We start from the raw sequence: 27598 nt of genomic DNA on the forward strand, positions 1-27598 counted from the left end.
AAGATTGACGCAAATTATACACCAAATTACGACCTAAAAGAAAATTTATTAAAAATGCAAAACAGATGGCACTTAACACCTGCCAGATTGGCTAAAATATATCCAGGCACAAGTAATATATGCTGGAAATGTAACACAGAAACTGGTACCCACATACACATGTGGTGGACTTGTAATAAAATCAAGGTGTTTTGGGAAATGATTTACAGAGAACTAAGGAAAGTTTTGAAATATTCATTCAAGAAATCGCCGGAATTGTTTTTGTTGGGAATGATACCAGATGACATCAGGGTACAAGACATATGCTGTGTAAGTTATGCAACAGCAGCTGCGAGAATATTGATCGCGAAAAATTGGAAGTCATCAAGTGTCCCAGAAAAAGAAGAATGGCAACAAAAATTATATAATTACTATAAGTTGGCATCAAAGTATGAACAAATTAAAGGGATTAAATCAGAAGATTCAAATAATAATTGGAAAGTCTTTTTAAATTATATAAAAGACAAAATTGAAAAACCAACTCTCATTTCAGATATTTAAAAGCTCTACAATTAACTAAAGATTCTGATAAATTATAGTTTTATTATATGTAAAGTATGAAAACAATAGAAAGTTATGGTATATATAATTATAAATGTTGGTAACTTAGAAAAACAGTATGTAGAGACTATGTATGGAATAATAAGGGAAAAACTCAGCAACGGCTGAGAAGTTGTTGGGGAAGGGAGGGAGGGCTCAGGGTGGGGATTGGGAGGAGGGAGGATAGGGTTGATTCTACGAATAAGACATTTGTAACAAAGTTATAGGTGTATCTTATTTTATTGATTTTTTGTTGAAGCTGTTAAATTGTTGTACAGTTTGAATGAATCAAATAAAGTTATTTTAATACAAAAAAATAAAAAAAATCAAATGTGCAGACAAAAGGTCCTGGGTAAGGCAATCACTGAAGAATGTAGCTCTATTAGTCAAGTTTAGGAGTTTGGAAAGGGATTTATTTTTTTACATTGGGGCCACCAACGTGGTGCCAGCAGATGTCAGTGTGTCCAATGGTGCCTCCTATGGCACCCACAAAAGGTCTCAGTAAATAATCCTTAAATATTCATGATGCATGAGACATGGCTTACTCTTCCTTATGAGCCCCTGTTTGCCCTGACTGGTTCAGCCTCTCCAACACTGAACATGCCCCCTTAAGCATGTGCATGTCACTGGATACCAGAGGAAAGACGCAAAGTGCTTCTGTGACTGAGCACACCAATGATGGATCTAGATGCCTTCCCTCCCACACTGACTGGGGAGGGGCCTGCTCACGTCATTCTGTGGTCCTGTCTTTTTTATCTATTTATTTCCCTCCTACTCCTTCAGATGTCGTAAACATTTTGTGTTATACCGTACACCCACAGCAACTATCTTGTGACTGGGATCCCACAGCACCCTCCAAATTCCAAATGTGCCCACTGGTTCAAAAAAGTCAGCAACCCCCATCTTACAACATTGTCATTCCAAGTGAAGTACTTTAGAGCCAAGAGAATCAGGAACTGGACTGGACAACGAAGGGCACATGGAAGGGCAGGGGTGTCAAACTTAAATGGGTTGTTAGGGTCATACTCCCCCAGGGGCCACACTAGTTTCATTACTTATTTATATACACACAAACATACCCCACCTGAATTAGTAGTTTTCCACCAAAAACCTTCAGGGCAACCTGAATTGATACACCAAAGTTTTGACTGCAGCTCAGACAGTGAAGTTTGAAATCACAGAAATAGTAGTAGTATGCTGATGCTACAGCATGCAATACCCTTCGTTCAGTCAATTTTGCTCATCCTGCTAAAGACATCTGTTTTGTAGCCCTGAATATGGTTCAAAAATGTGTAAAATGTAATAGGCGTTTTATGACTACAGAGAGTATGCCTTAGAGGGTGTTTATATTTTGACATGTAGTATATATAGCGACTGGACTACAAAACATATCTTCTACAACCATAGTTCTAGTTACAGGTAGGTAGCCGTGTTTGTCTGAGTCGAAGCAAAATAAAAAAATTCCTTCAGTAGCACCTTAAAGACCAACTAAGTTTTTATTTTGGTATGAGCTTTCGTGTGCATGCACACTTCTTCAGATACACTTGAAACGGTTTCAAGTGTATCTGAAGAAGTGTGCATGCACATGAAAGCTCATACCAAAATAAAAACTTAGTTGGTCTTTAAGGTGCTACTGAAGGAATTTTTTTATTTTGTTTCTACAACCATGTTCATGTTGCACTGCATAGGTACCATGAAATCAAAGTTCCTCTAGAGATGCCACAGTATTCAATATGTCCAGGATAAGGATCCATCTGGAAGATGCAGAAGACCTGCTTCCCACCTACCTGCTTTTTTTGCTCCCTGGGTGGAATTGGGGGCAGCTTTCTCTTCCTTCGGCACCAGCTTCTGCATATCAGCCTGGCCAAATTCGCAACCTGAAGGCAAACTGCAAGCATTGAAAAGTAAGACACAGGTGGCACTCAACTGGCAGGGCACATTAGCTTACAGCACCGTAGAAAAACATTTAGCAATATAGAGCAAGGGGGTGCACTACTCTTCAAGCACGGGGCACAGAAATGAAGGATCATAGACATCACTCTAGTCAGTGCTGAGCTGTTTATGCTCCTTGGGCTCGATGAAGCCCTCTCCACATTTCCATCTGGACTCTTGCCTTTTCCTCCCATGCTTTTGATCATTTTAGCCACATCAGCTTTTAGAATGATTGAACAAGGCTGGCTAAATAAGAACTGAAATTGCTGAGTGTGCTCCAAAGCTGCTAAATGGAATCAGTAAACGGGTCAAAGTTCACTTAATCTACCGATGAGTTTTACCCAAGAAACTGACTCTAGGTATGATGGACAAGAGAAACCTCCTTGTAGCCTTTGCTTGCCATGGGTGCATGTACGGTACTAATGGCTTCTACTTTACCATATTATGTTACACATAAACTCCTTAAGGGACGCAAGGAGGACATGCATTTGAACAAGTCTAAGACATTTAGCTCTCTTCAGCCCCCCAAATTCTTGTCTGCCAAATGACTTCTTGGAAGACATTAACCTGGCTGCTACTGATTTCAAATTCTGGGAGTAAATGATAAAATTGTCCACCACTGCCAAGCCCAAGCCTCTCAACCACCAAATGCTCCATACCTGTTTGGTGTACATAGTGACAGCAGCACCGTGCTTTCCCATACCAGGGAACAGTAGAGTTGGCTCAACTTGCTCAGCACACTCAGGCCCAACTGGGAACCCCACTGGTTTACCGAGATGGCTCTGATCTCACTCTGTAATAGAAGAGATTGCACGCTGCTAAGTGCCTGGACTACATTCTGCTGACAGAAAGCAGCAGCCAGACCAGGTGGGTCATTAACAAGGTTGTGGGGGTTGCTCTTACCTGTCCTACCCGGCAGGTATGTACGAACATCATGATGTAAGCATGGGCAGCTGTCAGGGCATGAAGTAAGGGTGTGGCCTGGGCTGAGAGGGTGGCATCAGCTACATTGCCAGCACATGCCAACTCCCGCAGCAGGACCGAGCCACCAGGCGCCTCAATGGGCCGGTGTAGTGGCTCCAGGGAAGACAGGATGGAGTCCAGCTGGAGCAGGCCTTCCTGCAGGACCTTCGGTTCATGAGATAGTGTCTAAGGTAGAAAAGATAAATAGTGACATCCATTAAACAAGGCTCAGTAAGTGCAGATCTCTGCCTCAAAACCATCCACTATACCAATCTCTGGTTCAGGATGTTCATTTTACAGTAGTGGCCCGTGGATTACTGAATACCTAGCAGCACTCAGAAGGTATCCATCACTTTCTCTCAGGGAAATATTGGGCGCTTTTCTAGCTGTTAAGGCCACATTGTTAACATTTAGTGACTTAAGGCTAAATATAGATAATGTTTCCCCACTAATCAAGCTAATACCACCAGCTTACTCACTAGCCCACACAAGAAGGCTAAGCAACAAGTGCGCAGACTCGCACTCCAAACCCACCCGCTAAGCTACCATGACAGAATTAGAAGAGCAGTGGCTGATCATATTACATTTCAGATGTGGTTTCCCCAAGTCAAGAGATCACAGCATATTGATCACTGCCTGCTCAAACTAATTGAAATGTTGAGCTCCTGTAAAGAACACGGTAGTCTAGATTATGCGGGTTTAGTCCATGATGGGACAGATGTTTAAACTCATGCCACAACAGCATCCTTGATACATGACCTTTTTGGTCCCTTGATATCTGTTTAGGTATTGCTTAGATTGGCAGGAGTGGACCTGGTAAGAAAAGTGGTGCTATGTGGATAATAATAACAACAATGACAACAACAACGATAACTTATTTCTTGTTCCTAGCCCATCTGACTGGGTTGCCCCAACCACTCTGGGCGGCTTCCAGAAAAATATAAAGGAGCACAACAAAATACCAAACATTAAAAGCTTCCCCAAATAGGACTGCCTTCAGGTGTCTACAAAAAGTTATAGCAAGTCAGGTACACTGAATGAGAAAAACAAAACCCCTAAATTTCACTGCTCCAAGTAAACTCTGTGGATTCCCAAGTTTAATTATTACCACTCCTCAACTGTCAAAGTTAAACTGGCCTTCCTGAAGAGAAATGAATGTGATGATTGGGCTAATCATGGATCTAGAAACAGGTTGCAAGGTAAGAAAGCCCGTAATATGGCATACTGAATGAAGCAAGGATGGTGGGAGATTGTGGGCATGTGGAATGATATGGGTATACAAATGGGCACACATATTCTCAGAACAAAACAGCAAGTACTGAGAATGACCCAACACAACTGCATGTCAGTAAGCACTATTATAAATGCACATCTTCTGCATAAAAAGGCCTTCCAACAGTCAGAAGTGGACATGACATTATACCCAGAGCTTCTAAAGTGTTACAACCATGGATAGCTGAACACCAGAAGGCTGTATAAGGTGCTGCCACAGCTTATTCACCAGTCAGCATTTAAAGTACTGATTGGTTTAGCTTTGTCTTGTTTCTATGAATGCACAAAGCCCCTTTCTCCAGCACACATCCAAGAATACACCTTAGTTTTATGCAGTGACACATGCTCTACAACTAACCCAAACTGGATGGCATCTGGTTGGCCACTGTGAGAACAGAGTGCTGGACTCTGGGCCACAAGGATTCCTCTTATGTTCTAATATGGCCTGAGATCCAGGAATCAAGTACCATGTCACTTGCCAGGTCTTTTGGAGACAAGCAACACTTATGAATGTATCAACAGCCACTACAAGCAAATATTGAATGTTAAAGTGAAGAACTGGGTTTCAATGAAGTGGAGGCCACAGCCTATTTGAGACTACAAAGACTTGTAAACAATAGATCATAGCAAACAAATAGGATGGTAAGGGTGCTGTTTGCTTTCCCTGCAACCCTCACCAAACATTGTTTGAGGGGAGGGAATAGGCGGAGTCTTGCCAGCAGTGTGTATATTACTACCGAACTTTTATATGTGGTGGCCCTGCATCATTGCTCAGAGTTAAACAGGGAAGCCTTGACAGACAATGTCACCTGGACAGACGCTATAAAAGAATGAACTTGAATTGGCAGCTGTACGTTTGCTAATCAGCATCAGCCAAGAACACTCACTCAATGCTTTTTGTTATTTTACGCTTCTGTATGCAAAGCTGGAAAATGAAAAAATTGTTGGTTATTTTGCTGAAAGTAAGAAGTCTATCTATGGAACCAATTTGACAGTGCTTATCTAGGAGAAACTGGCTTGGTTTGTATTGCTTTGAGGATTAAGAAGATTTTTGGCACTGCTACTAAAACTACAGTAACTGGTTTGTTAATTTTTTACTTCCTTGATCATTGCATCTATATTGTGCGGTGATGCAACATTAGGGGATTTGCCTGAGGAGCAAATTTCAGCAAAAGGGCTCTAAAATTGCTTTTGCTCAAATAGTGGTTCTGGTCAGCTAAAGTTTATTATTCCTTGATCAGCTTAACCAGAGCAGGAGCAGCATAAAAGACCAGTCTTAATTTCTAAGGGAAAATGCTAGGCCTCAAGTCTGTTTCCAGTCATTTCTGATCTACGGTAGGGCAACTTCCTTATATTCTTGATGTGTGCCGTGTCTGAAGGAAATGAACTCTAGTCTAAACCAACAGACAATGAGGCTGCAGCTTAGTGAGCTCTGGCACAAATTAAGCCCCAGCAGAGACTTCATGCAACTGAGATCCACATGATGACCAGTTTATGAATACTGCAGACGCCAAAATGTGGAGCTGCCACCACATGAACCACTGTCACTGTCTGACATCTTTTAGTTGCTTCAACTAATTCCCAGCTTCTTCCAGAGAACAGCCTGCTCTTTTTAACTAAAGTAAAATGTTTAACCAGAAAAACCAGTTAAGGCCGAGTGGCCTCTGTCCTAAAAAGAAACTAAACATTTTGTAACAACATAGCCCAAGTTCCACAACCCCAAAAGCTGAACTTTGCAATTGGTATAAATTGTGGAACCCAAGCAAATCAGCAGGGTTTGTTTTGCATAATCATGCAGTTTAAACTGTTGAAGCATAAATTATTCTGCTTCTGAAAATCATATGGAATAGCCAAGAGCTAAAACAGAATATTAAAGCTCTGTTCCCCAGAAACCTTATCCTATCCCTTCTGACTTGAAGTTTTACATATCTTAAAACCATAAAATTGTTGCTGCTCTCCCAACTCCACCCCAGTCAGTGAAATCAAATAAAAAGCTGGGATTCTTAAGAAACAGAATTCTTCAGCAGGTTCCATATCCTGCAGGTTTCCCATGCTCCCACAAAATTGCAGCAAGTGGCAATCATGCTATAGAGCAGGCATCCCCAAACTGCGGCTTTCCAGATGTTTTGGCCTACAACTCCCATGATCCCTAGCTAACAGGACCAGTGGTGAACTATGACAGTATGCCTGTTCTATAGATATCATTTATTCCTTCTTACTTTTTTACTTTGGATTTCTTAAAAGTCATATACTGTGGTTCTACAACTCTATCCAGGTGATAAAGTCTTGAGACACTGGCCCTTCTCTGGCAATACACTAAAATTATGCACATGACCACAATGAATGCTGGGAGAGGTGCAGAGATCCTCTGCCAAACTACATTTCTCAAAAAGCTCTATCTCCAATTAAAGGGCTTCTTAGCCCTTCAAAAATAAGGCCTGTTAGCTGTAATGACACAGTCAACAGAAACATCTAGCAGATGCATTTTGGGGTGGGAGTAGGAGTTAAAGAATAGGATTTCCAGAAGCTTGTATGTACTTCCAACTTGATGGCAGTGATAATTACCTTCTGGAAAGGGAAATGTTGTATTCTCCTCCTTACCAATATGGATTTGCAGACTCCAGCCACAGCTTGGCAGGCTGCTGAGGTGGGGAAGTCTATAGGCAGGTTGGGCAGGCCCAAGATGGTGACTAGGGGCAGCAGGCCCTTCTGATTCACAAACTCCTGACAATGGTCATCTGTTGTATTGTTGCTGAGGATGGACTCCACAAATTTCATCTGGGAGAGACAGAAGAATGAGGGTAGGGAAGAAAATAATCAACACTTCATACAAAAACAAAAGGTTAGGTAGCCTACACCCGGACCAAGCCCAAATGGAGAGTAAAGCATGGAGAGCTCTCAACTCCATAGTTTCTTAGATTTTATGACAAGGAGTGTTTTCTTGGCGCAATATCCTCACAACCCTATGATAGATGGGTTCCAAAGCTAGCTGCTCCAAAATAAAAAATAAATAAAAAATCAACCAGTAAAGCAAAGTTTACTTTGACATTCCAGGTTTAGTTAAAAGGACACCACACTCTCTCTGCAGATAATCAGCAAACCTGCAGTATCTTTTTTTTATTTAACTGATATGTTAAGAAAGTGAATATTACACACTCGAACTCCTACCTCTTAAAACAATTCTATAGCTGGAAAAAATGATAAAATATTGCTGCTTTTGAACATGTATTTATGGCTATAAATAAGACCAACACCAAGCAAGTTCAGGAAGCATTACTGAATGACAAGACTGTGGCTACAAGAGCCATACAAATTCCTCTTAACAACATGGCATGGGAGGCTGGAGACAAAAAGGGTGTCAGCCAAAAGAGCTGGGGATGCCTGAATATCTCCCTAGACCAGGGGTCAGCAACCTAAGGTCCATGGGCTGGAAGTGGCCCCCAGAGGTCATTTGACTGGCCCACGAGCCGCCCCTGAACTGAACCGGTGCGGCACGGGGACTTGTTTCCACAACGCCGAAAATCACGTCTATAGCGTCTGCACAGATGCAGACGCCGAAAATCATGGGAGTGCGCGCTCATGCAGGCGTGCAATCCGGCCCATGGAGGGATCTCTGTGGGACCAATCTGGCCCAGGAAAGATAAACCTTGCTGCCCCCTGCCCTATACAAACTGAAGCCAATCCTGCCACGATATCCCTCAAGGACCACCCACTAATAGAGAACTTACCACATTAAGGATGTAGTCCATGAGTGGGATTGGTATCCGTTCTTCTGTCCCGACCACCCTAGAGGGGGTAAAAAAGCCCATTACCACAACCATATTGTTCAATACAGGCCTCCAGACACTCGATTTTGGATTGTAGATATGTGAGCTAGCTGCTCAGCTGGTGGTCACTTTACAGTATTCTCCCCCAGCACCCAATCAAATTTATCAGAGGGCAACGGCATGAAAAACACTATCAAAATCTTTGCTCACCTTTCTTAGTCCTAGACATGCAATATCCAGCTCCCACATACCAGGTTTTATGCAAAGCTGTCTCCTATTAAGGTTTCCCAAAAAGATAAACTGGGAGAATAGAAGTACCATCGTTCTCTTCCAACAACAACAAAAATTCCAGAGGGCAGCCCTGCGCCAGGACTGCGGCAAAACCGCGCCTGAAGCACTCCAGAATGCATCGTGGTGACAAAAGATACCAGCATTGAGGAGACACCAGAAAAAGGCAAAAGGAGGGGGGAAACTGTGCTGCCCATCTTGGCTGCTGGCCTCAAATTGGATTAAAGATGGGAATGTGGCAGGGGCCATGAATGGTCGACTGCCAGGCGCCATGGAGTTCTGCAGCAAAATGGAGCTGGGGAGGAGGAGAAGGAGGAGGGGAGGGGAACAGTTGGGCAATGACGTAAAGAGCATGCTCGGTGCAAGGTTTGGTCGGAGAAGGAAGAGAAGAAAGAGAAGTCTGACACAGGCAAGGAGGGGCCAGACAAAATGCTTGGGGTGGATGGGCGGGGGAAAGAAAAGTGGAGGATACTGGGACCTCTCCAGTCTGCACCAGGCACCTGCCACATGGCAGCAAGCAAGCCAAAAGGAAATCCGGCCCTGCAAGTTTGGCCAAAAGAAACATGGCTGCCTCCCTGAAACTAGAAGGAAGTTTAACTGTTTCCAAACCCCCATGCACACAGGTCTGTTCTCAACTAAGGCAATACAAAGAAACAAATGCTTAATTCAAAACAGTCTACTCTAAACAAGGATCCTCAAGCCAAGCAACTGAATCTAGAGCTCCTTAAGCCAGAAAACTGCCTATAAACCAGAACTGCCAGGGCAAACTTTTCCCCAGTGCCTGAATATTCCTCCTCCACCCACCCACTCTGCAAAGCATCATGCCATCTCGGAGCCAGCGGCCTCTCAATGCAGGACAGCAACTACTTCTCTCTCATTTCCCCCTCGGCAATACCCAGCATATGGCACACATACCAAGTACCACATAGCCAGGAGTTTATGGGGTTAAGAAACCCCATAGACAGGAAACTTCAGAGTTCAGAAGTTTACAAAGAAACAGCTGGCAGACACTCAGAAGCGGCAGCAGAGCTTGCCAAAGCAATGCGGAGCCAAGAGTGTCTCTGAGTAAGGCCTTCAGCACAGCTGGGATCAGGGTGTCAGGGAGCAAGCAAAACTATGCCAAAAATGCTCACGGCGGCCCTCCACCCAACCCAAATGTAATCCTGCCCTTTGCTAGTGCAATAGGGTGCTCCTTGTCCCAAGAACTAATGCAATCATTGCTCAAAACCAGTTCGATGAAATATGTATTGGCTCAGGGACCTTCTCTATAACTAGTTTTGCCAAGATCTCAGCATTCTACCTGTAAACAATCAGCAGACTAGATTTCACGAGCTCAGCTACAGACTTCCCTCAATCTATGTCATACTCACAACAAAGCACATTAAGTACAGAATACTAGTCTCCAGAAACACATTTTAGTGATAAAAATTATTCCCCAGCATGTATACAATCATGAGGCAGAGCTAAAGAAAGCAGCCTGATCCTATGAATGTTTACTTATGTCCTACCGAGTAAAATTGTTCTCACTCCCTTGTAAGTCTACGAAAGACCACAGCCCAAGTCTCTTCTCGGTAAAACAATCAAACATAAAACTCTAGTATAAACAGAAGCTACCTGGCAGCATCATGTTTCTAGGGTTCTACCACACTTACTAGGGGAAACACAATTCACACACCACCTACCACATGGCTGGGAGAATTTAGTTTCACTTTCCACAAAACCTGGCTTATCATGAACCAGGTATCATGGTTTAAAACAGGAATGAGGAACCTGTGGCTCTCTACGTGTCGTTGAACTCCAACCCCTATCATACCCGACCACTGGGCCGTTGGCTGAGGTTGACTGAGTCCAACAACATCAGGAGGGCCACAGGTTTCCCACCCCCTGGGCTAGTTAAATAAGCCAGTTTCATCGTCCATGGTTTGAAGTTGGCTGGTTTACACAGAACAGGTTTTTAAAAATCACAACCTCTGATTTATATGTAATAAGTCAGGTTTTGTGGAAGTGAAACTAAACCCTGTAGGTGTCCTCTGAGCATAGCTGCCAAGTTATCCCTTATTTTAAGGGATTTTCCCTTATGCTGAATAGGCTTCCTCGTGAGAAAAGGGAAAACTTGGCAGCTATGCCTCTGAGGTGAGAGGAAGAACACAAGCCCAAGGCTCACAGCAGCTCCTGCCTGTCATGTTTTAGTCTTACATGAGAACATGGCCAATCTGAAAGCCCAGTGGCGGGATTAAGCAGGTTGATCCAGGTTTGAAAAGATCCAGACACATTGTGGCCCTTGGTAAATTATAATTTGGGAGTTTCTCCAAAGCAATGAGTACTCTGTGTTGATGCATTTTTAAGAAAGCATTTGCAGCTAAGTTTGGGCATCTGACCAATCAAAAAAAGATTTTGTCAACTGACCAAATAGTGGTTAACTTTAAAAGTATTAACTTTAATTAGAACAAAACCAGAAAGATAAACATGTTTGATATTTATACTAATTACAAAAACAAAATTATCTTTTAATGAAATAATAAAGTTACTACCATATTTAAAACAAAAAGAACTGTAGTGAATTATAACTTTCAATCATTTGAAATGTGAATTCATTGAACGGTTCTCTAGCTTTCATCCTGAACAACAAGGACAATTTATGGCTACATAATGAAATAAAACCCCTAATAAAGTATAGCAACAGCAACCAACCAAAAAGTGGGTTTTAAATGCAGTTATGCGAAATTAGATAGCGAGTAAGTTCAACCATTGTGGCTTCATGAGGTATGTGATTATGGTCAAATGATAACAGATAGCGAATTTTTAACGTCTGACCTGTCAACTGACTGGCATGCCAACCCTACCCATAAGCTCACAAAAGCCAATTTCTCCTAGTCACAAGCCAATAGAATAAGGAGCACATTCCCCAGAGAAAAATTAAGCCTGCCAGGAGAGCAGGAAGATTACACATGCACAGCATAGAATGGAACTGAGAGGAGGAAATTAAATATTCCCACCCACTCTCACTTGCAAGTGAATTCCACTGAAAGCCAGTGGTGCTTACTTCCGAGTAAAATGTATGCAAGGCAGGAAATAGGTAAGTGAAGAATCAGCTTGCAGAAACAAGAAAGAAAAGCTAACAGTACCACTCTGACTGAAACCCACCTCTCGGTTCTGCTGTGGTCCAAGTTATCTTTATAACAGCTTCACCCGCCCTCTTTTCTTAGAATTGTGCTTTATATAATATATCACTTCAATCACAACTCAGGGCTATAAATCCAACAGAGCCCACTCTACCCATCACTGGCTGTATTATGTTCACTGCCTAGACACTCTGTTCATTGTGTGGCATTGTAAACCTATTAAATAAACAAATGCAAACCATGAATCCAAGGAGTTATTTATGAATCTGTGGCCTGCTTCAATACCAAACTGGTATTAAATGTCAGCAACCTTGTATTGAAGGGTCAATATCACAATAATGCTAAACAGTGAAATGACCATGGTCTTATCCTGTCTTTATTCAAAACCACAAGGCAGGCATGAATAACAAGACAGGTCAACAATTGTTGTTGTTTAGTCGTTTAGTCGTGTCCGACTCTTCGTGACCCCATGGACCAGAGCACGCCAGGCACTCCTGTCGTCCACTGCCTCTCGCAGTTTGGTCAGACTCAATGTTGGTAGCTTCGAGAACTGTCCAACCATCTCCTTGTGCCCTCAATCTTTCCCAACATCAGGATCTTTTCCAGGAAGTCTTCTCTTCTCATGAGGTGGCCAAAATACTGGAGCCTCAGTATTGGAGCCTTCCAGTGAGCACTCAGGGCTGATTTCCTTCAGAATGGATAGGTTTGATCTTCTTGCAGTCCATGGGACTCTCAAGAGTCTCCTCCAGCACCATAATTCAAAAGCATCAATTCTTCGGCCATCAGCCTTCTTTATGGTCCAGCTCTCACTTCCATACATCACTACTGGGAAAACCATAGCTTTAACTATACGGACCTTTGTCGGCAAGGTGATGTCTCTGCGTTTTAAGATGCTGTCTAGGTTTGTCATTGCTTTTCTCCCGAGAAGCAGGCGTCTTTTAATTTTGTGACTGTTGTCACCACCTGCAGTGATCATGGAACCCAAGAAAATAAAATCTCTCACTGCCTCTATTTCTTCCCCTTCTATTTGCCAGTAGGTGATGGGACCAGTGGCCATGATCTTAGGTTTTTTTTATGTTGAGCTTCAGACCATATTTTGCACTCTCCTCTTTCACTCTCACTTTTAATTCCTCCTCACTTTCTGCTATCAAGGTTGTGTCATCAGCGCATCTGAAGTTGTTGATATTTCTTCCGGCAATCTTAATTCCGGCTTGGGATTCATCCAGTCCAGCCTTTCGCATGATGAATCCTCCATATAAGTTAAATAAGCAGGGAGACAATATACAGCCTTGTCGTACTCCTTTCCCAATTTTGAACCAATCAGTTAGAGATTTCTCAGGAGACTGATGAGGTGATCAGGCATTCCCATTTCTTTAAGAACTTCCCATAGTTTGCTGTGGTCAAGACAGTCAAATGCTTTTGCGTAGTCAATGAAGTAGAAGTAGATGTTTTTCTGGAACTCTCTAGCGTTCTCCATAATCCAGTGCACGTTTGCAATTTGGTCTCTGGTTCCTCTGCCCCTTTGAAATCCAGCTTGCACTTCTGGGAGTTCTCGGTCCACATACTGCTTAAGCCTGCCTTGTAGAATTTTAAGCATAACCTTGCTAGCGTGTGAAATGAGCGCAACTGTGCGGTAGTTGGAGCCTTTTTTGGCACTGCCCTTCCTTGGGATTGGGATATAGACTGATCTTCTCCAATCCTCCGGCCACTGCTGAGTTTTCCAAACTTGCTGGCATATTGAGTGTAGCACCATAACACCATCATCTTTTAAAAATTTAAATAGTTCAGCTGGAATATCATCACTTCCACTGGCCTTGTTATTAGCAGTGCTTTCTAAGGCCCATATGACTTCAAGTCAACATACACTCAAACAAATGCACCATTTCTCAAACAGTCTCTACCAAAAATGCTCAAAGGAATCAAACTTTACTCTTATGAAGGGCTTTTCTTCTTTTTTTGCAACAGTACACTTCACTAAATGAGCTCAACAGTTGCCTCAAATTCTGCTTTCCCCTCAATGTAGTGATTATAGCACACAGGAAAATGCATGCTTTGCTAACACACGAAGAGCTATGCAAATGCATTTCCTGCTGTGTACAATGTACTTGCCAGTCAACATGGGTAACAGCTGCCCAAGTACATTTTCTGCTATATGCAGCAACCTTGACAGTTATGTGAAGCATGTTGACCAGGATCCAGAGAGTTGCTTAGGCTTACACAGAGAGCCTCTGCTAATCCAGTAGGATGTAACTTTTGTATAGCTTACCCGTCCCAACACACCCCGTGCTACCACCACCTGCTCTGAAACTCTCCGTTTCAAAACTAATTGCCATGTGGCATGTTGGATTGCCACTGAAGAAAAACAAGACCCTATTGGATTCATGGAATTGACTTCATGGGTTCTTTTAACCATCACCATGCTCTTCCTAAACATGAAGGACAGCCCAGTTGTTTTGCCAAGCGCCCCCCCCCCCGCCCTCAAATACAGGTTGTTTTCAAGCAGCTTTAAAAACTGAGTGCAGGCTAGTCTTTGCAGCAGGATTGCTGTATGTTATTTTTAGCCTCAGCTACTCACTGCTGGCTGGATTCTGTCTCACTCTGCTGCGTGGCATTGAAACTCTGCATAGCTTGCACCTCTTCTTCTTCTTCATCCTCACTGGAGGCCTCCTCTGCTGCATGAGTTGAGCGAGGTGGCGGAGCAGTGGCTGTTCCATCAGCCTTTTGAATGGAGGGCTTCTGGCAAATGTATTTAGGGTCTCGGCCCAGATTGCAGATTTCTTCTAGTAACTGCAGAACAGTAAACAAGCATGTTGGCATGGAACAGGTTCTTGTTAGGACTTCCAGAATACCAGTCTGGGATGTTATTCTCCAAATAAGACTGCACTCAGGAAAAAACAGTGTAAAAGAGACAACATCTAGGTGCACAACTTGGGAGGTTGGCAAGATAAAGACACAAACAGCATAGGGACCATTTTGTTCTACTTCCTACCTTAATTATGGCTGTAGTAGCATCTGTCTTGAGTGTGGGCTGGTGCCTCATGAGCTCATCCACAGCACTTCCAAGATTGGAAGCAGTGTCCCCTAGAATGAACACCAGGAAAGGGGAGTAAATTAGATATAAGATATAAAGGACTGTGGTACTTGGCATAAACCAGCCCAGCCAAGTAAGTAACAATTTATTTTTGTCCTCTTAATCTACATAACTCAATATTCTAATGAAACTTTTTTTAAAAAAAAGGTTCAGTGTTGCATGAAAGATAAGGGAAACAAGGTATAAGGGGAAATAACAGAAGGCCAGATGGGAGCAACAGCTAATTTCTAGGCACAACTCTCTTGCAGACACTGTGTGAGTTTTCCACCTATTGATCTCCAAATCCATAAACCAGGAACTTGCTTTCATAAAAAGTTAGCATATTTTCAAGAATACCAAATTCTACGTAGGGTGTTTAATCTTCAGGCATGAATGTCTTTATTATAAACTGTGGGTGAGCATAGATAGGAGATGGAAAGTGAGAATAAGATCTTGTTTATTCTCCAAGATCCCCTGATATTCTTCTGGATTGCCTCTTGTGTTTGGAGCAAAGAGGAGCCATGCTGTGGTCTCTCCTTGCAAGCTGGGTCTACAAAGGTGGCAGCTGGAGTTACTGTTCCATCCAAAGGCCTTTCACGCACAGAATGCCACAAGGTTCAATCTACACAAAACTGTCTGGAGATTTTGTCTGGAGATTTTGGACACTCAATGCTATCTCTTCCTCTCACCTGTTTTCAATGAGTTAACTAAGGTTCTGAACTGGTGTCGAAGGTCTGTGATGAACTGGATGTGAGTAAACAAGTTGCCCAAACAAGATGGAAGCACTGTTGGCTGGGTATGCTACTAATTCAAGACTGAGTGGGGTTGCACTTCTTTTTAAGAATCAGGTATGCATCCCCACAAGCCAACAGAATCTATTTTTCTACGCAACCACTTCAGCCCAAGTAGTATATGTTCCTTCTGTTTACTTTCTGTTTATACATGCTAAGCCTCTTCTACACAGAACACATTCCTTAAACATGCCCATATTTCACAGCATTGGACACCCATCCTTCCCTCCATTCTGAACAGAGAAGAGGTGCAAAGAGCTTCTCACTGTGAGCAAACACAGCAGTAGCTGATGTAGGTGCTTTCCTTTCACTGACTGAGTAGCATGCCCACATCATTTTATGTTCCTGTTTTTTCTTGCTCTTTTAGATGTGACAGCCACACATCCCACGGCTTTCTCAAAATTCCAAATGTGCCCACTGGCCCAAAAGGATTGGCAGCTCGCTTTTGCTTCTGCTCTGCCTTAATGGAGGCAGCCTCCACTACAGCAGAAGATTGTTGGCGAAGGAAAAACAAGGATTGGGGGTAAATAATCCTTGCAAATTTTCCCCAGGGACAGGGGGAATGGACTTCACTCGCAGTTTGTCTCGGTACCTCGGTTCTCGCTCCAGCATGGAATGCGGGGGGCAGGGAGGCACTGAGTGCAAAAGCATTTCGCCTGCCGAAAACCCTCCAAGGCCACCATTAAGAAACAGAGGTTCTCCTGTTAATTAGAGCTTAGTTGGGCTAAAGTACAGGCGCATGCTAGAAGAGATGAGATCACAAACTGCGGAACAAACCAACTGCAAGGACTTTAGGGTTTGAATTTGACATAAGACTTCATTCGGTGCAAAAGATGATGTGAGGGAGGAGAGTCTACCGTTTCTTTATTTAATTTTTTTAAATTTTTCTACTATACATTATTATCCAGAAAGCCTCTTCTGAATGTCAGTTCAAATTATATTTGTACATATGAGAATGACAGAAATTGGATTATAAATTTAGGATATAACATCAAATGGAACTGTGTGTGTAAAAAGAGGGGGGAGGGGGGAAGCTCTATTTTGCAAAAGGTTTACGATGGAAATTTAGAGATGACTCTTCCCCATCCTTTATTATCTACGGAGTGAACTGAATAACGCTAAGAGGACTAGGAATTTAATTTAATTGGAAGAATAATCAGCTGGAAGGAAGGATGAAATGAGTTTGTGAGCTGTCAAGGAACTGGTAAGGTTCTTTATTAAGTCATCTGCAGTTCAACAGGCTGCTCCGCTTCCCGGGATGAGGGGGGAAATGGTGACAACAGTTTATTTACTGGGACTTTTGCAGCTGTTGTTCAAGTTCTCAGTGCAAAACAACGAAGCACAGGACGGAGCAATGGAGAAATTTCTGGAACAACAATGGGATATCGCCTCCACCCCAGGCACAATGGATAACAGCAACAATAGGGGGAAAGAAAGGTGTAACATTTTACAAGGACAGGAGGAAACACCATGGACAGAACACTGCCACACACAAGAAGAACAAGGATATGGTTGGCGATCCTCACTTGAAATTTTATAAATCATCTAATGTGTCAACACAATTGGAAGTTATTAATATTGCAGATGTTGTATAAGGGATTATTATTATGACCGGAATGCAATTGACACTAATAAGATTTTGGAACGCAGAAATAAAGAAAATCATCAAATCAAGCACGCAGGGGACCACTTTAACTAAATTATATAATTCAGTACTTGAATGATTGGTATTAATAATTGTATTATAAATTGGTATTGCTATAATGTGGCTATTATTGGACTGTAATTGAGAACTAATAAAATTTTATTCCAAAAAATAATATTAATAGTAAGGATTGGCAACTCTTGCTGTAACTGATAAAAGCCTGCCAAATAAGTTACATTTCTAAGGCACCATCAATGATGGAATGAAACCTTTCAGATTCATAGCCATCTCATTTTGTTTGCTGCCAGTACAATTTTTGGCTGTGGTTACAAGATCACCCATTGCGAAGACAAAGATGCCAGGCAGAAAGCTGCACAGTCACGCGTTAAAACACCACAAGCTGCACAGCATTGGGTGCTGTATTAAGTCATCAGGAAAGTAGGATTCTGAGGCAGAAAAACTGCACTCTCATTCAACTTAATCATTAGAAATGGTAAGCAATAGAACCTTGTTTTCAAAAGGGGAATTCCTTATCACAGGTTGTTAACATTCCACTTTATAAGAATTTCACCTAGGAACAGAGCCTATATATGAGCCAGAAAACACTAGGATTACTTTGTTAATTACACTGGATAATAATCAAATTAAAAATGATTTCCAAAAGTTAAAGGGGGGGCCTCCAGTTGTCTCGAGGGAGCAGGATAAAACAAACTTTTCCCTCTTTCATGTGACAGCCCTTAATATATTTGAAGATGGCTATCTAATGTCTGGACCACAGGATGGTGAGAAGTAGGGAGAAATGCCCAACACAAATGGACCCCAGAAGATACTCACCAAGTGGATCTGAGCTGCGACGCCTCCTCATTGCTGGGAGGTAGTCTGGGGAGAGTAACACTTTGAAGAGGCGTTCAAAAGGCTGACACTGAACAAAGGATTGGAGGCCCCGGGCATTCAGGCACAGGGCACTGAAGACATTAGGAAGGGAGCCCAAAACTTCCCGTGTGGCTGGGACCTGTCAGGAGAGATGTGCACAGCAATGCCAAAAGGGTCACAAAGTTGCACTTGAGCTGTAAACGTAACATTTCTTTATCAACATTTATTTGATGCAAATGAGGCCTAACAACCTAACACAAGGGTGGTTAGACTTCAGGCTTGTCAGATTTACTTTGCTTTTTTAATTCTAGCTACATGTCCTTTGCACCTGACTACTCCATGGAAGATCTTGAAATTCTGAAAAGAAATTTGCCTCCCCTCCAAGCACATTCTGAGCCTAGGAATTTCCCCCCAGGACCTGATATTCATGGAAAAGACCATTTGTTGTTGCTATTCTTAACGAACTGGGAGTCAGAAACTTTTTCCAATCTGCTTCCTATCACACAAATATGCCAGCAAATCCTGATCAACCTTCTGCTCACCTTTGGCCTAATGTTACAAAATGCAGTGAGATATGCCATAAAAGCCATGTGGGAAAAGAGGAATTTTTATGTGGAATGGGGAACCCATTATTATGTATAGGAGCCAGAGAACTCAGTTAAAAAACTGAGTTGAATGACTTGAGAGAGAAATAGTAGCTTCAAGGGACTACGTTGAGAGAAAATAATATAAACAGGAAGGCAGAGATTCAAAGGTGGAAATTGGAAAGAAATGGTAGAGTGAACTGACTGAGCAGGAGTGTAAATAAAGTGGAAAGACAAAATGGGAGATAAATTGTGTGATTAGATCAATTAGATGTAAAATAGACAATTACCGCACCGCGAACAGTTAAAGGACAATATGGAACAAGAAAATTATGAGTTGTATGATTAAAACAATACTAAACGTTGTAAAGATTTTTATTATATGACAAAACGATGTATAAAAAAATCGTAAATATTTAAGTTATTATTTGTGTGAAATATGAGGGGGGGAAGCATTTGAAGAATGAAAGAGACAACGCTAAAGAAAATGAAGGTAGTAAGAAACAGAAGAAGAAGGGAAGCCACAATTATTACGACTAGTTATTTTGTCTTAGGGGGAAAAAATTTATTTTTCCTTTTCTTTCTTTTCTTTTTTGTGAAATTTACTATATAATATTTGAAATAACTGGAACTGGAAATATTAATGAATGAAACGATTTGTATCAATGTTTACTTGAAAATTTTAATATGAAAAATTTAATAAAGATCATATTGCAAAAAAGGGAAAGACAAAATGGGAAGTAAATCCCACCTATTTCCACGTCATCACATTCATCCTCCATTTGAGCAGAATAAAAGAGTAGCTGAGGAGATATGTCGAAAAAGTAGCGCAAGTGCAATTCCAACCATGCCATGAACCCCTAAATGAGCCAGCACAGTAGACGTAACATGAACTATATGAAATGCTTTTATCAAGTATATTCATTTACAAAATGAATTAGATTGCAGTGCCAGGAATTAGCAACTGCTGGAATGCAAAATGGGAAGTGTAAAAATTACTAAGACTCTTTCAGCTCCCAGATAAAAAATAACCAACGTGAGGCTTTTATAGGAACACAGGTAGCCAAAATAATAAAACTCACATCTTTTATAAGGAGAGCATGCAGCATGACATCTGTTAGGCCATTGTCCTGTAGCGAGGATAGCAGCGAAGGCTCTTGGAATACAAAGACCGTTACCACCTCAGTGGCTGTCAGGAGAGAAGAGAGAATGAGGCGAGTCACTGACCAGTACAGGTCTTCCTAGGCAGGACAACTTCACAGCTAGGCTGAGAGATGATACCTCCCATTACAATGGCCCACTCCCAGAGTATGCTGTCACTCCTGGGAAACAAATCAAGAGGGATGTGGTCCAGGGAAACCAGCTAAGAAACGTATTATTTATTATGCATGAAAGACACACTTACCAAGCAAGAAGAGTGATGGCCCATAATATTCTGCATTGCTGATGATGTGCTTCAGAGAGGTAGGCAGAGAGCCATCCATCACTGCAAGAAGGAGACATAATGAATAAGGCACGGATAATGTGGTAATTACAGAAAGCACTTTCGGGAAAGTTTCTACTAAAAATGCTGCACCAATAAGTTTTACTTTATTACCTATACTGTACAATATGCAGACACGTACAAAATATTCTGTCACTCTGGTTTTACTGGTAATGGTAAAGGACAAGGAGCTCCATAGGACAATTAAATCCCCCAAACCACCAGAAATATTATTCAACAACTCATTTGGCTTCCAAGGATGTCAGTAACTATTCTCTGCACGATTCCAATCATATCTTTACAATAATGGGCTAGCAAAGTTCCCTGGGTTTAAACAATGAAACTGGGATTCTAAGGAAGTCACATTCCACCCCCAGTTCCACATTTTGTGATTTGCTTTGCACAAGATTAGACACTGGTGACTATTGCTGGGAAGTTCATTCCCCAGAACAAGAGCAACTTCCAAAAAGAGGTCTAGTGTGACATTTAACACTTTTACATCTGTGTAGGATAGGGTGGACCTAACGGTCAAGGGTACCTTTACCTTTCCCTTTAGGATAGAAATACAAAAGTCACCAAAGAAAGCTAATGAATTCTCAGATTTCCATACAAACATAACATTCACCATCTGAGATGTAAAATTTAATTAAAAGATTTTTTAAAAAAGAAAAGAAAGCTAATGAATTCATAAAGATCTGTTGCCCAAGTAGAACCAAATTGGAGGAGGATGGAAGCACCCCAGGAGACTCCTGCATTTAGTTATGTAGCCACCAGCATTTACAGGCTACTATACACCACAAAGAAATAAGCATCTTGTATTATGACAAGATGGTCAAGGGAAAGCTGGTTCAAGAACTGCTGGCTTAGCCCAAATGCTAAGGCAGTCTCTCACCATGCCGTATGCCATCTGAAAAAGCTGGGTCCTGGATGGCCTTTTTCAAGAAGTTCAACATGGACTTGAGAAGTGCTGCTCGCTGAGGGATGCACTGAACTCCTGGAATAAAGAAGGAATCCAGAAAATGAAATCAGTCAGTGGCAAACACTCCAGTGGTACAACCAAAGCTCTTTTTTACAAGTCAATACATACCACTTCGGGGTGAGACTACCATGTTTGTGCTGCTGCTGCTGCTACTGCTAGGAGTGATAGCACTTGGGGCCCTTGTTTCAACCACAACTTCTTGTCGATGTTCTCCAGAGGTGGAAGGCCCAGGGCTGCTCTCCATGGCTACATCAGAAACTAAAGACATGGAAAGATATTTTACAGGAAATAATTGGAATCAATTGTGGGGGGTGGGGGGGGAGGGAGAGATATACTCAGCGTAAGACAAATTAGCAGAGGTCCTTCACTTGTTCCACCCTATGTCTGCAAAGCTATAGCTGTTGGAATACCCTATTTTTCATTTTGAAGCTTCTCTTTGCCGACACAAGATGACAGTAGGCATGACTTCTTTATTATCATTTTACAAAACGCAACAACCTAACCTGCCCCAGAGCAACAGACTAATATTACTTCTCCCTATCTATTCTCTCTATGCCACGTATAATTCTATCTTGCCTCACCCTACCTCACCCATTTTCTAAAGTAAAAATCCCAGAGGATCCCCCAACACTCAAAAAATGCTGAGCCAACCACACACCCCAGCAAGACTGGCTAAGCATGTCAAATCTGCCATCTATGGAGAAAGCATGAAGTTTACCTTTCATCTCACAATTCTACTTAATTCATTATATTTCAAAATCCAGTTCTTGAAAGGCTGCAGAAGCATACCAACTGTATCTAACATGTAACATTTTAGCTATAGCTCTATAAAACATAGGATTATTAAATCTCTTAAATATGTAATAAAAGCTAACAGAAATACATCAAGTTGTAATTAAAATAAAATTCAATACTATAAACAGATACTATTTCTGTAGATTTTCCTCTCTACGTTTATTAGTTCAGTAAGCTATAAACATTTCTGTAAAAGTGACCAATAGCTCTTATGATATACCTTCTATGTCTGTCTCCATCTCTTCACCCTCCTGTGTAGTGGTAGCAGCAGGTCTCTGGATCTTTGGCTTTATAACAAAGGGACATTCCCTCCGACACAGGTCTGCCTCATGCTAAAACACAAAGGAACCTATATGTAAAAAGAGCTTTGAAACAACTTGAGTAGAGTTAACTGAATCACTGGTATCAATGATTGTGAACTCTGCAATAAAAATAAACAATGGCTGTGATGTCAGGCCTAAATGAAGAATATGCAATGAATAGTAGTTGACACAAGAATAAAGCACAGCTACCTCTAGTCTACAGATGAAGATAGAGAGGCCGCTATGAGACTGGAAAGCTGCCATGTCTAGGTTTGTGATTAAGTCCACCACACGGACTGCTCTGGTCACAAAAGTGATCTGGTCCTGTTCATCTCCTAAGAACTTGATCACCTGGGAAGATAGAATTAAAAGCAGACAAGAATGTGTGAATGCAGGAGCCACAAAAGTGATAAACCCATGGCTACAACAACCCACCATTTTCAACTGGGGAGAATCCAGAATTTCGAAAGAAAACACCTAATAAGTCTGTTGCATCAGATAAATGGTTCATCTGGAATTTCCCAGACAAAGCCGGGATTCACCCGTTGAAAAGTGTCCAGGCGCAATTTTCAAAAGTTGGTTAAAATGTCCATGAAAACCTAGGTGTATGGCAGCCCATATCAGAAGTGTTTGGGGGAGGGACTTGGGTGGGGGGAAGCTCAACAACTTTTGTGTCCAGATTTTCACTTCTTGAAATATGGTAACCCTAAGTAACTGTTAACAGCCTTTTCAACTATGAACGGGTTCGATCCCCTTTTAAAATTATTCAAGTTGGCTGTGATCATGGTTGCGATCAATGCATCTTTTGGGGGTGAATTCTACAGTTTAACTATGCACTGTAAGAAGTACCTTTTTTGCCTATCCTCAGTCTCCCATTATTCAGATTCGTTCAGTCACCCTAGATTACAGACGTATCCACTTTCTATACACCAGGGACGTCCAACTCCCAAGAGATTGCAATCTACTCTCAGAATAAAAAAGTGGCAGTGATCTGCCCATGGGGGGGACACCAAAGTTGTTGAGCTTTTGGGGGGAGGGCAGGCCAAATTTGTTGAGCTTTTTTAAGGGGGGCAGTACTTCTGCTGCTTTTTGGGGGGACACGCCATAAATCGCTTAAAAAACATTAAGCACTACACTGCTCTCCCCTTGCCTCTGACATGGCGCTTAGGCGGGCCTTTGTCCCCGTGACCGCTCCCCTCCCTTCGCCCTGTCGCAGGAAACTAGAGGACGAGCGCCAGAACAGTCTACAGCTGCCTGATCACATGGGTAGACCGGCACAGCCAGGGACCAGTGATCCTGCCAGAGTTAACTTGCCACAGCCTGCCAGCAGGGGCTTCCAAAGCACCCATGTAGCAGGGTGGTGGCGGCCGAGCAACTACCGACTCTCACCAGGTCAGGACAGCACTGATGCCTTTTCCCCCCGCAGAGGAAAATGAGCACGCGATCTACCGCTATCACTCAGGGATTGACCAATTGACCGGTTAGACATCCCTGCTCTACATCATACTTAATTTTATATCTTTCAATCAATAATGTTTCCCCTTGCCCCCTCAAAATAAAGACCCCATGGTTGTAACTTTTCCTCAAAGGGTGTGTGTGTCTCCAGTGCCCCCTGATCAATTTGACCGCCCTTTTCTAGTTCTATAAGGCCCTTATTGAGGTCTGAGGACCAGAACACAACAACTAAAGTCACAACAGCAAAGTGAGGCTACAGTTATATGCTCTGGAATGCCACCAAGCAGTTTCATTCTCAAAGGGCAGCTACTATGCCTAATCTTGAATGCTATTAAATCAGAGCTTGGCTTGACAGAACAGGTATTTCAGTTGAGACAAACCAGATACACATATGCATGCATGCTTTAGGCTCCAATACTTATGAGCCAATCTTTTCTACTCTTAGATGGTTTCTTGGCCTCACCAGCCCAGAAACTGGGCTTCCCTATGGCTGGCATTCAAGATTTACCAGTTTTAATTCAAGTTGGCAAACCTCTATAGTCTAACGGGAACAGCAGCAGAAAATTGTGGAGGCGAGGGACAGAGAAGGGTATCTGTACACACAACAGTGCTCCAGCTTTCTGGACAACACTCAAAAGAACTGCACGCCCAATTTTTGTCTGACAGGAGTCCAGCAAACGGTTCTCTAAAAAATTTTTAACTGGCTGCCTTACTCACTCTTCTGAACATACATTACCTTCAGTAAGGCCTCCATCATGCCACAGGAGACTAGAGCTTCACCTCCTGCATCATAGCTTGCCAAGTGATACAAGAAGGAGAAGAGTGCTGTGGCAAACTGATGTGGGTATGGCTCCATGGAGGGATCTGGGAAGAGGGAAGGAAGCAACATTAGAATACAACAAGCAGAATACAACCGAAGCACATGTGAGATCTACAAATACTTGCCGATCATGGCCTGTATACAGTTCCGGACTAGGACTGGCAAAAATCCGTGGTAGGAGGCAGTTCCAGTGCAATCAATAATACTACTGAGTTTTGGAGTCCTCTCCAAGTGCACAATGGAAGTTAATGTCCTCAGTGAGGCGGCTTTGATGTCCTGCCAAAGAGAAATGGGGAGATTAGGGATTTAGCTACGAGGAGAATCGTGTGCCATACAGTATTATAATTTATAAATATCCACATATTCAGTCAGTATCAAAGGAAGCTGAATAGGCTACTGACAAGCTCCAGGAAACATGGCAGAAAAAAACTCCAGAACCTTTACACTCCAACCCAAAGGCAATACCTTGGGAAGGAACTAAGGTGAGTAGCATTGAGCTAGCTTTCCTTACCAACAAGTCTGGGCAGGAGAAGCAGGTCGAGAGATGACGTACCATTAACTGTTTATCTGTTATCTGCAGTACATCCACTAGCTCCTCTATCAACCCATTGTATAGAATGCTGTTGGCGGATTCCTGCAAGGCATTTGAATACACTGTGGAAAGAGAGAGAGGCTTTGTTAAGAATTTGCGGCAGGTGAAAGACATGGGGGGGGGCACAAAACTATCTATTATTTCAAGTGATATATAACTGGTTAATATGATTGTGGTCTCTGAGCCAGAAGCTACTGTACAAGCTATGTCCAGGTGCTCCAGATCAGAGGAAGAAAGCAAACATGGTTCTATATGGCTTGGTTTGGCTACCCTCTGGTCCTTGCATTTGTTAGTCCACAACCTAAAATTCTCATTGCCATGAACATAACCACAACCCCACCAACTGGCCATGAAGGGACAAGCATTTAAGTCCACCTGGCCTCTATGAAGCAACATCACAAATAAGCACAATAACATTTGTTCCCTGGCCTGTTAAAAAATGGGGGGGGGGCAGGAAGAGACTACAGCTTTGAAACACGGCAATTTAGTGTAAAGTTCTTTATTTTTCTCAGACTACTTAAAAACCATCTTGGCTTTAGCTCATGGGTGTCAAACACAAGGCCCGGGGGCCAAATCCGGCCCGCCAGACCTCGTCATGTGGCCCGCCGAGCGCCGCAGCCAGCGGGACCCAGCAGTGGGACCTTGCTGCTGAAGCGCCGCGCCAACAAAGTGCCGACAAACAGCTGGGGCCGGGGAAATGCTTTTTGCCCCTGGGTCCCTTCGCGCTCTTTTCTGGCGCTGAATCAAGGCGGCGACCCCCCCTTCCCTTTCTTTCTTCCTCTCTCTCGTTCTTATTCTTTCTTTCCCTCTCCTTCCTTCCTTCTTTATCTCTGTCTTCTCTCCCTCTTTCTTTTTCTTTCCTTCTTTATTCTCTTCCTTATTTCCTACTCTTCTTTCTCTCCCCTCTTTCCTTCCTTCCTCTCTCCCTCCCACTCCTTCCTTCCTTCCTTCCTTCCTTCCTTCCTTCCTTCCTTCCTTCCTCCCCTCCCCTCCCCTCCCTCTCCCTCTCCTCAGAAACATAGGATGCTGCTTTATACTTCTGGCCCTTAAACCCTGGAACCAGGAGAGCAGCTCCAGTGAGTCAACCTCAGCCAGTCCCTTGGTGAAGGGTGGTGGCTCACTGGCAGAACATCTGTCCTGCATGCAGAAGGACCCCAGCATCTCAAGGTACTAGTAGCTCTGCAAAGGTCCTGCATGAAACCCTAGCGAGCCTCCACCACCCAGTACAGTTACCAAAAATCATTTTTCAATAAATTGTACAATAATTGTACATTTGAATATCTACTTGCCATTATTCTTACTATGTTTCTGCTTTCAGAGCTAGTTATTACTTACATTATTACAAAAAACAGTAATAATTGAATGCAGTGACAATAATTTATGATAATAAAGAATGGACACATAGTCCTACAGATACAACCGGCCCTTTGAGGGTGACCAAACTGCTGATGCGGCCCCCGATGAATTTGAGTTTGACACCCCTGCTTTAGCTTCTCTTCTATGTTTTTAATATGTTTATGAAACTGTTGGGAGAGGTCATCACAGAATTTGAATAGTGGTATCATCAATATATGGGCAACAATTAATGCCTGCCCTTTTTGCATATCCATATGGGGCAGTGAAATTCCTGAATTTGTGCCTGGAGCAGTAGTAAGTAGGAAAGAAGCTTACAGCCAACTTAAATTTATCTCATTAAGACAATATTGTGGTGTTTGCTCCCCTATAAATCTTGGGGAATGGGAATAGATATTATCTAGATTGGGGGTGGGGTGGGGAGAGATCACAGATTTGGATTGTATCTTAAGATACTTCTGTTTTTATATATAAAGGTGGCACTATGGCAAGTAGTACCTTTTTACCAGGTACAACCAGCTATGCCTTCTCTGCAGGAGCAGCAGAGATCTGCGCTATGGTAACTTCCATATTATATTTCTGTAATATATTCAGTTTGGGGCTACCCTTGAAAGCTGTTCATAAACTTCAGTTAGTGCAGCAGCCAAGCTAGTGGCTGGGACATACTATTGCAGGCACACACAAACTCCACCCTCCAGATGTTTTGGGACTACAGCTCCCACGATCCCTAGCTAGCAGGACCAGTGGTCAGGGATGATGGGAGTTACAGTCCCAAAACATCTGGAAGGCCGAGTTTGCCTGGACTATTGGAATAATCTCCTTGGCACCAAAATATCTCAGCTGGTTACCGGTTAGTCTCTGGGAAATAAGTCAAGACTTGATAGCACTAACTCATCTGGGTCTAAATTCTGATACATAGAGAGGACAGGCTGA

At 42.5% G+C, this 27598-nt stretch overlaps 1 protein-coding gene across 20 annotated transcripts in view; it reads right to left on the minus strand.

Annotated features, from left to right (window-relative positions):
* The window catches only part of HUWE1 (HECT, UBA and WWE domain containing E3 ubiquitin protein ligase 1), a 105373-nt gene that overhangs the window by 42967 nt on the left and 34808 nt on the right, over positions 1-27598 (minus strand). For 9 of the 20 annotated variants that reach the window (XM_088658358.1, XM_088658357.1, XM_088658347.1 and 6 more), the window contains 17 exons: positions 25232-25374; positions 24846-24996; positions 24637-24764; positions 22656-22796; positions 22364-22475; positions 21457-21606; positions 21262-21363; positions 20292-20372; positions 19969-20075; positions 18264-18441; positions 14913-15004; positions 14499-14710; positions 8475-8532; positions 7312-7524; positions 3415-3660; positions 3171-3304; positions 2367-2467 (listed from right to left, as the gene is read on the minus strand). In XM_088658358.1, coding sequence (XP_088514484.1) covers positions 2367-2467; positions 3171-3304; positions 3415-3660; positions 7312-7524; positions 8475-8532; positions 14499-14710; positions 14913-15004; positions 18264-18441; positions 19969-20075; positions 20292-20372; positions 21262-21363; positions 21457-21606; positions 22364-22475; positions 22656-22796; positions 24637-24764; positions 24846-24996; positions 25232-25374 — 2349 coding nt within the window. The remainder of the gene's footprint in view (positions 1-2366; positions 2468-3170; positions 3305-3414; positions 3661-7311; positions 7525-8474; positions 8533-14498; positions 14711-14912; positions 15005-18263; positions 18442-19968; positions 20076-20291; positions 20373-21261; positions 21364-21456; positions 21607-22363; positions 22476-22655; positions 22797-24636; positions 24765-24845; positions 24997-25231; positions 25375-27598) is intronic. The other 11 variants (XM_088658360.1, XM_088658352.1, XM_088658359.1 and 8 more) reach the window with 3 other exon arrangements.

Source organism: Zootoca vivipara, chromosome 15 (assembly GCF_965207765.1).
Source record: "Zootoca vivipara chromosome 15, rZooViv2.hap1.1, whole genome shotgun sequence".
NCBI lineage: Eukaryota > Metazoa > Chordata > Lepidosauria > Squamata > Lacertidae > Zootoca > Zootoca vivipara.